Source organism: Hypomesus nipponensis, chromosome 11 (assembly GCF_054491055.1).
Source record: "Hypomesus nipponensis isolate SF chromosome 11, ASM5449105v1, whole genome shotgun sequence".
NCBI lineage: Eukaryota > Metazoa > Chordata > Actinopteri > Osmeriformes > Osmeridae > Hypomesus > Hypomesus nipponensis.
The window spans coordinates 5,330,001-5,338,455 of NC_140371.1; the positions used below are offsets into that span (position 1 = coordinate 5,330,001).

The 8,455-nt window shown below is 42.1% G+C and overlaps 3 protein-coding genes across 3 annotated transcripts in view; all 3 read left to right on the forward strand.

Annotated features, from left to right (window-relative positions):
• LOC146267867 (porphobilinogen deaminase-like) overlaps nucleotides 1-729 on the forward strand; it is a 5,330-nt gene extending 4,601 nt beyond the window's left edge. The window contains exons 14-15 of the mRNA XM_084709500.1: nucleotides 29-115; nucleotides 206-729. Coding sequence (XP_084565626.1) covers nucleotides 29-115; nucleotides 206-373 — 255 coding nt within the window. The 3' untranslated portion in view covers nucleotides 374-729. The remainder of the gene's footprint in view (nucleotides 1-28; nucleotides 116-205) is intronic.
• Nucleotides 730-6,118: 5,389 nt separating this feature from the next.
• Nucleotides 6,119-6,947, forward strand: LOC146267868 (histone H4). Its single transcript, XM_084709505.1, has one exon. It carries the CDS (start codon nucleotides 6,139-6,141, stop codon nucleotides 6,448-6,450), a length of 312 nt encoding a protein of 103 aa, XP_084565631.1. The 5' UTR covers nucleotides 6,119-6,138; the 3' UTR covers nucleotides 6,451-6,947.
• Nucleotides 6,948-7,187: 240 nt separating this feature from the next.
• LOC146267869 (histone H2B) lies at nucleotides 7,188-8,455 on the forward strand. Its single transcript, XM_084709503.1, has one exon. The coding sequence runs from the start codon at nucleotides 7,365-7,367 to the stop codon at nucleotides 7,737-7,739; it is 375 nt and encodes a 124-aa protein (XP_084565629.1). The 5' UTR covers nucleotides 7,188-7,364; the 3' UTR covers nucleotides 7,740-8,455.

An 8,455-nucleotide genomic window follows, 5' to 3' on the forward strand; every position in this document is an offset into this window, starting at 1 on the left:
TTGGCCTAATGGTTTTCCCCCATTTCAGCTCTCTATGACTGGGGCAGTGTTTAGCTTTGATGGCGCAGAAAGCTTGAAGGAGGATATGCAGACCAGTGTGGACCCTGGGAACCAGGTCAGAGGCCTCTCTAACTGACTGCCCAAAACACTGTATTCCTGTGGTGGTATGATACATGGGTCTTTACATGACACCTCTCTATTTCAGATTAAAAAGCCAGCGGACACCCAGCATGTTGGGATAACAGCCCGAAACATGCCACAGTCTTCCCAGGATGCAGCAGAGAAGCTGGGAGTAGACCTGGCTACTCGCCTGCTCAGTAAAGGAGCCATGAACATCCCGACTACTAATCGGCTGCTCAATGTTGCCCCTTGAAGCAATTGTTTATGACTTCAAAGCACTGTGCAAGCAGTCACCAATGTTTACTCTGCATATGGGCAGATTACATTTTAGGGCTGATTTGATCAAAGCATAAATTTGCATGACCATATTTGTGTAACTCATGGGGATGTGGGAATTTAAATGAATGGATGCCTACTTTTTACCATTACTGAGCAATGTCATCCGTTTTGATCCCGCATCACTTGGGACAGCCTTTATGCGTCCTAAATTTAGCCAGAATACCAAAATGTAACAAATTTAGTGAATATCACAAACGGTATATTTGATGTAATGATTCTCCGTTGTAAACGTTTGTTTTAATACAATTAAAATCTTTCATTCCATATTCATTTTGAAGCGTTATTGAAATAGCCAGAACATGTTGTCGGATTTCCCAGCTGAGGGGCCCATTGTGCTTACCCTTCCTATTGTTTCCGGGTCAAATTGTATCAATTTTGAAGTTTAAATGCATGAAAAACACACTTTTTTTCTGATCGAAACAAGGCTTCATTAAAGCCTCCACGGTGGTGTACTGAATACAATCATACACAATTTGATCAGTTTTCTTTTTTTTAAATACTTATGAATAAAAAAAGTTACATCTGTGGTGTTTTGGGTCAAATTTGACCAGGTAGTAATTCTGGGTGGTTTAAGCAGGGAAATAAATAGCAAAAGTTGACGAATCAACATAAATAACTAAAAGGTCAACAACACATAAATACTAAGAATAAAAACCTACAACAATAGTGTATTAATATTGTGTAAAATCATTTAAATCATGTTTCATGCCACTGAATGGCATTGACTTGAATTCAATTTTAGCATGTAGCAAATACTATGATCGCACACACACACACCCATCCCACCCTGTCTTTCACTGACATCCTCCACCCACCCACCCACCCACCCACCCACCCACCCACCCACCCGCCCAAACCCCCACCCACCCTCACCCACATCTCTCTGTCCACCCAGCTGTATAGCAATATATATGCTTGGACTTTTTCACACTTTATTACCAACATCTCACCAAGTATGTGCACACACATACACCAGGGGCGTAGCCACCGGTAGGCCTGGGTAGGCACAGGCCTACCCAATTTAATCTCAGGCCTACCCTTCAGAATAAGTGACAGTCAGGGTCACATGTTGTACTTCCCCTAGATACATCCACTCTGTCAAAGTCAAACTTAATTCCATGTATGTGGTTATCAATTAATGCTGAAATCTAATACGTGTCTTGACTGAACTGCAGTTGTCAACATGAGCAAAGGATATCTCACAGCCTATAAAAAGATCCTTATTGACATGACCAACGTGGAGGGAAGACTAGCGTTTGTGAATAGTCGGTGGGAGATTGCCACATTGACATATGGCTACATGGTTGTCTCAGTCCTGCCTGCCAGGGATCATTCTTGATCCGTCTATTTTGTGCCCTCAGGAGGGAGGTTGCAGCGTACCAGTTGCTGTTCACACGGAAGTTAAGGATTTAATGGTAAGGAACTTGACTGGCGTCTTACCAGTCTGACAGACCCGTTTATTAAAATGGGATTGGAGATGTGTCTTTGGCCTAATGGTTTCCCCTCATTTCAGCTCTCTATGACTGGGGCAGTGTTTAACTTGGATGGTGCATTGTTTATTGTTTATTACTTTAAAGCACTGTGCAAGCAGTCACCAATGTTTACTCTGCATATGGGCAAATTCAACTCAATTTCATTAAAGCATACATTTGTATAACCAGGTGTTCCCATGATGTGTGAATATAAATGAATGGATTTCTAGAATGTACCACTACTGATTGAGTTTTGATCCAGGAGCACTTGGGACAGCCTTTATGCATCATAAGTTTGGCCAGAATACAAACATGTAACAAATCACTGAATATCATGAACAGTATATATTTGGTTCAAGAATTCTCCGTTGTGAACGTTTCTAATCAAATTTAAATCTTTCATTCCATATTCCCAGATCATATTGATTTCAAAGTGTTATTGAAATAGCCACAACGTGTTTTTGGATTTCCCACTGGCATGAGTGCAGTAGTACACTCCGGAAAACTTGTTCAAATCTTAAGTGTCCCAATTGATCTTAGAAATCAGAATCAGAATGCGGTTTATTCGCCATGTATGTTACAAAACCAAAGAATTGACTGTGGAAGGTGCAGACAATAAACATACAGGCCTACTGAAATTCACCTGGATTGAGTATGGCCCTGATAGCGGAGTTCTGCGTGAGTTTTGACTAATGTGAAGGTCAAGTTCATACAGAATTGGTTATCTATTCTCACTTTGTCATTTACCTTGTTCACTGTTATTACAGACAGGGGTGGTGAAATACTGATTTCAACACATGTGAGAAGTTTCTCATATGTGAGAATATGTGTAGCTCCGTTACAGTAGTGGTGAAGGAGTTGGCTAAGGCGAACGCTTGCGATTGGTTATGGCAGATCAGAGTGGCTCTGGACAGATCCAATAGTTTTAAACTTCAAGAGAGGACCCGCCTTCAAGGAAGTTAACGCTTGTCAATGGGGCGATCCCAGACCCTCTGTACAAATGAAATGTACGAGGGTCTGATTAGGACCAGGCTATGTCTGGCCCCCCAATGGTGGAATCTCTCCCCACCTCCATCAGAGATCTCCACCTTCAAGAAAAGGCTAAAGACACACTTGTTCCGGGAGTACAGCGGTATTTAAGAAAGACTTTTGGATCAGATGTTAGTTTATTTCCTCCAGGAACACAATGACACTTATTGAGGGACTGCTGCCTTTGTTGGTTAGTTGTAACTGATTCACTTGAACTTGCTAGGAATTGTATTATTGTTTTATTACTTATTTGCTAGGAATAGTATTATTATTATTGCTTACTTTCCTCCAGGGACACTAGCCCTTTCGGGGATCATGTTGTTTAATTGTAATTTGTTTAACTACATGCTCTTCTGGTTCTACCCATTGGTACTTATTTGCTTTTCACAATGTATGCTTCGTGTTTTGGCCACCCGAAATGTTTTGGGGGCTATCTCGTTGTTTATGATCATTGACCTATGCACGTTTTGTAAAGCTCTTCTTGTAATTTGCTTTGGATAAAAGTGTCTGCTAAAGGAATACATGTAATGTAATTAATGTAATAGCATCAGGGCTTCATAGGAACTGGGAAAAACCAAAATGGGTATAGGATTGTATTTCCTACTGGCTCCTTGTACAGGCACAGGATCCATACCTTGGATCTGCCTGCCTCCTGACTGTGAATCAGCCTAATTTGTAGCTTTAGCATTACTGTCTATTGTGCTCATTTCAGGCAGACCTTGATTGGTCCATTCAGCCCTTCATCCTTGGACCCTGTTGTCCACTTAAGCAGGTACAACCAAGCTTTGCCATACAGACTTTTTGACATCATGTGACTGTGGAGAAGAAGCTGATGGTATTTGGCCCAGGTACAAGACTCATTGGGATAAGTAAGATCTCATTTCGGTTTTAATGCAAGTTGTTTTGTACTAAAATAGTTTCAATCACAGCTTTAAAGCCATTGAGTGAATTATGGTTGTAGTATACACGATTAAACAACAGTTACTTAAGCAATAAGCCCCGCGAGTCCGTGGTTTACGCTGATTTTAGAACAGGTAACAACTCCCCTTACCTGTTCTAAAATCAGCGTAAACCACGGACTCGCAGGGCTTATTGCTTTTCTAAAACTGTTACTACAAATATTTGATATGGTTTCATCAATAAAAACAATTAGAAACAAAACAGTTTAATAATAAACCGTAATTCTTCCGCTACTACAAAGTATAGTTCCTACATACATCATTGCCACGCAACAGCCAGATGGACACCTTTGCCGTGTTTTTCAATTTGAAATATTCGATGCGCAGTCATATGGAATGTTAAAGAATGTTATGAGGACAACCTGTGAGGTTATGCTGGATTTTTACAACGGCATGGAATGCGATATAGCCAATCACAATCAAGGATGGGAACAACCAGTTTTAGAAATGTATGTATTCACTATGACATTATCATACGTTCCCTCCCATTGCAACGCCCTCCAAGTAAAAACTGGCCGGTAAAAAGCAGGTACAACCAAGCTTTGCCATACAAACTTGTTGACATCATGTCACTGTGGAGAAGAAGGTGATGGTATTTGGCTCAGGTACAAGACTCATTGGGATAAGTAAGATCTCATTTCGGTTTTAATGCAAGTTGTTTTGTACTAAAATAGTTTCAATCACAGCTATAAAGCCATTGAGTGAATTATGGTTGTAGTATACACGATTAAACAACAATTACATGTATGTATTCACTATGACATTATCATAACTTAAGTGACTGGCGTCACGATAAATATTTGGAATACCATAGCTGAAAGTTAATTCAAGATTTAGCTGGATGTCATTGTAAATTGTCTAGACTTTTCGAGAGTGTATAGGCGGCTACGTATTGTAGTATAAACAAGAAATGACGTTGTCCTTTAAATGAAATGTCATCAAGTATTTCCATGTAATTAAATTGTTTACGCCCACACGATTGATTAAAAAAATATATATATATATATATAAGACAATGAAGTCAAAATACCGAAAGTGACTGTCACAGGCCAGGACGAACCCTAGATAATTGTTTATTGGATACACCTGTGGCCAATTTAGATAGGGAGTGTTGGATTGGCTGTGTTCTGATATAATACTGCAATGGTTGTTTGTGAGGGGGGTTCGCCAGGCATGCTGACTGATGTATGTCATTCTTTCCCTGGGGATCGGCACGAGAAAACCTGTCTTCTAAACGCTGCTGGAAAAGGGCCACAGGGAAGTTGGGCCTTCTACCACGCTCTCCGTAACACCTCCCGAGACTGCGAAAGACGGACACCACGCCCAACGTTCTCGACTGCCAGCTGTCATCGCCTGTGGACGTAGCTTTGGCCGGCGTTGCTGCTCGGGACTGCGTGCCACTCCGTGGATTGGACGCTTTGGGGAAATCGTTGTTGCTGGTATCGTTGTTGATTAAGGAAAGACTCTATACCTTGTGTTGGGTGGTTGTCATTTGGAAAGTGATTTTTATTGTTTTAGATCTAACTTTGTAATAAAATCATATGTGAGTTGGTCATCCGTGTTGGAGTTGTGTGCTAGAGATTTATAAATCCTGTAGTGGGTGGAGTGGTCAAGGTGTGTCCTATTAATGGGCAGGCACTTGACATGACCATCTACCCAGCATTTACGCATCAAAGCAATGGGAGGATCAGCGTGCTGTGTCAGGCCAGTGACCTGTTCCCAGACTTGGTGACGTTTTCATGGAAGATGGAGAGAGAAGACGGCCGGCTGGTGGAGGTGCCTGAAGCTGAGAGAGAAGAGCTGGAGCAGAGGGAGAACGGGAAAGTGACTATCATCAACAATGAATTAAGAGTTGTAGAAAAGTTTTAAAGCGTTTCATAAAAATCGACGTCCTCCATCGCCAGAAATCGTTCAAATTACGATTATAAGCCTGTTTTAGCTATCTGGTCTGAAGTGTCTCAAGCCAGGTGCTTATCAGATGTCAAATAAATAATAATATGTACAAGGACGTCTACATATCTCTGATAAATGAATACAACTTAAAATATAAATGTGGACTTGTAGCCTATCTTATCCCTCTTTGACTTAAGTTCCCTCCCATTGCAACGCCCTCCAAGTAAAGAACTGGCCTCCTTCACGTCCGCTTACTCAACATAAGGTTCCCGGCGCTGTTCAAGCAAGACTATTACCAACATTGAAAACTACGTAGCGGTATCATCATGTCAGGAAGAGGCAAAGGAGGTAAAGGACTCGGCAAAGGAGGCGCCAAGCGTCATCGCAAGGTTCTCCGTGATAACATCCAGGGCATTACCAAGCCCGCCATCCGCCGCCTGGCTCGCCGCGGTGGCGTGAAGCGTATTTCAGGCTTGATCTACGAAGAGACACGCGGTGTACTTAAGGTGTTCCTGGAGAACGTCATCCGTGATGCCGTGACCTACACCGAGCATGCTAAAAGGAAGACCGTGACCGCCATGGACGTGGTCTACGCTCTGAAGCGCCAGGGACGTACTCTGTACGGCTTTGGCGGTTAAGTTATCCAGAAGACAAACCGACCGAAATTTAACACAAAGGCTCTTTTAAGAGCCACCCACATGATACGCATCAGAGACTTTCTTTCCATATTACTGGTGTAGGCTGTCAAAATTGAGTGGAGCCCTTTGAAATGAATTGTATATCTTGGGTTAACAGAACACAATGAACACTACTGGGTTGATGAGTCCAGTTTCGTCCCCATTATTGTGGCGCATTTGAACAAATCAAATATACTGTCAATTACTGTGAAAGTTTCGTTCAATGTCTGTCGGTGATCATGGCTTATCCGAATCATTTGAGCCAATGGTATTGTAAAGGGGTTCATTATTCAGGCTTCAGCTGTTTTATAGGCTACTTGTGCTGTGGCATCTATAAATGAGTCCTGTTAGCCGAACAGGGCGAGAGCGTTTGACCGAGATGTATCAGTCTGTACTGTGCGTGAATTTAGATATTAGCATCTGCTCAGTTAATGCTTTATTAAAACTGTTGAAGACAACACTGACTCAGCCCTGGATGCATGCGGGGCTCGCGTGGGACTGCACCAAAACGAAACTTCTGACGTCAATAACCACGTGTTTCTGGTTAAACTAGGCGGTAAACTGCCCAGGGAGTTTGGCTTAATTTCCGAGCTTGATTCTTTGTAGTGTAAAAGGTACATTGAAGTGTAAAAATGTTTTCAAATATTTCCTTTAAGTAATCATGACTGTCAGTTTATGATTACTGAAAGGGTAAGGGGGTTGGTAAATCCCAGACATACGCAGTAGATTTCAGAATAGCTTTCAAAAGTCGTTTCCCAACTGTATGCAGCTACAAGCAGGAGGCGTGCCTTCACATTTGCATGTCTCCCACTATATATACGGGGTAACCTGCCACTCTAGTCATCATTCGTTTCTGAGGAGCAACGACACTGACAATGCCTGAGCCTGCAAAGTCCGCGCCCAAGAAGGGCTCCAAGAAAGCCGTTTCCAAGACTGCCGCGAAGGGCGGCAAGAAGCGCAGAAAGTCAAGGAAGGAGAGCTATGCCATCTACGTGTACAAGGTACTGAAGCAGGTCCACCCCGACACCGGTATCTCCTCCAAGGCCATGGGAATCATGAATTCCTTTGTCAACGACATTTTCGAGCGTATTGCCGGGGAATCGTCTCGCCTGGCTCATTATAACAAGCGATCAACCATCACCTCCAGGGAGATCCAGACTGCTGTCCGCCTTCTGCTCCCCGGTGAGCTGGCCAAGCACGCCGTGTCCGAGGGCACCAAGGCAGTGACCAAGTACACCAGTTCCAAGTAAATGGGCGTCACCTCAAATTCATCACAAAGGCTCGTTTAAGAGCCACCCACTTGTGTCTTGCAATTGAGGAAAGTCCATCGCACTTGTTCGAATGTATTGGTGTATTTTATCAAGAAGCACAGATATCAATGTGAACCAGGACAAGTTGCTGTAGTCTACTCTGGGGTAGACTATGGGTCTTCCCTTTTGGCACCTGTTTAGCTTTTTCACAATGTATGCTTCATGCTTTGGCTACTTGCAATGTTTGGGACAATCTCGTTTTCTTATGATCAGTGACTGTACTGTTCTCTCTACGTGTTGTGCTTCCTAGCGTCAACGTAGATTCAACAGCGAGCCAAACTCCTTTTTCAAGAGCCAGGAAAATGAGCCTCTTGCTCCTTTATTGACTATTAGTCATTGACAACATTGAAATGGAGTGAAACTACAAAATAAAAAGAGAAAGTAGAATAATGCTTAGTTATAAAATACATACATAACTGATATTACTAGCTCTAAGCTAGAAAACATAACGTAACATATGCGACAGTAGTATTTAGCAATTGTAGCGATTGAGTTTGACTACAACATCCAAATCATCATCAAGGTTACAATATAACTCATTGTATTTAACTTAATGTACATATTACGATCGTTTAAAACTTACAGTCATTGCTTTCTTTAAGATTCACACAACGGATTGAAAATACATAAAATTGTTATTTTGCTCTGTGACAGTT

Coding starts and splice junctions, on each gene's coding strand:
- LOC146267868 (XM_084709505.1), top strand. CDS start 6,139: ATGTCAGGAAGAGGCAAAGGAGGTAAAGGACTCGGCAAAGGAGGCGCC.
- LOC146267869 (XM_084709503.1), top strand. CDS start 7,365: ATGCCTGAGCCTGCAAAGTCCGCGCCCAAGAAGGGCTCCAAGAAAGCC.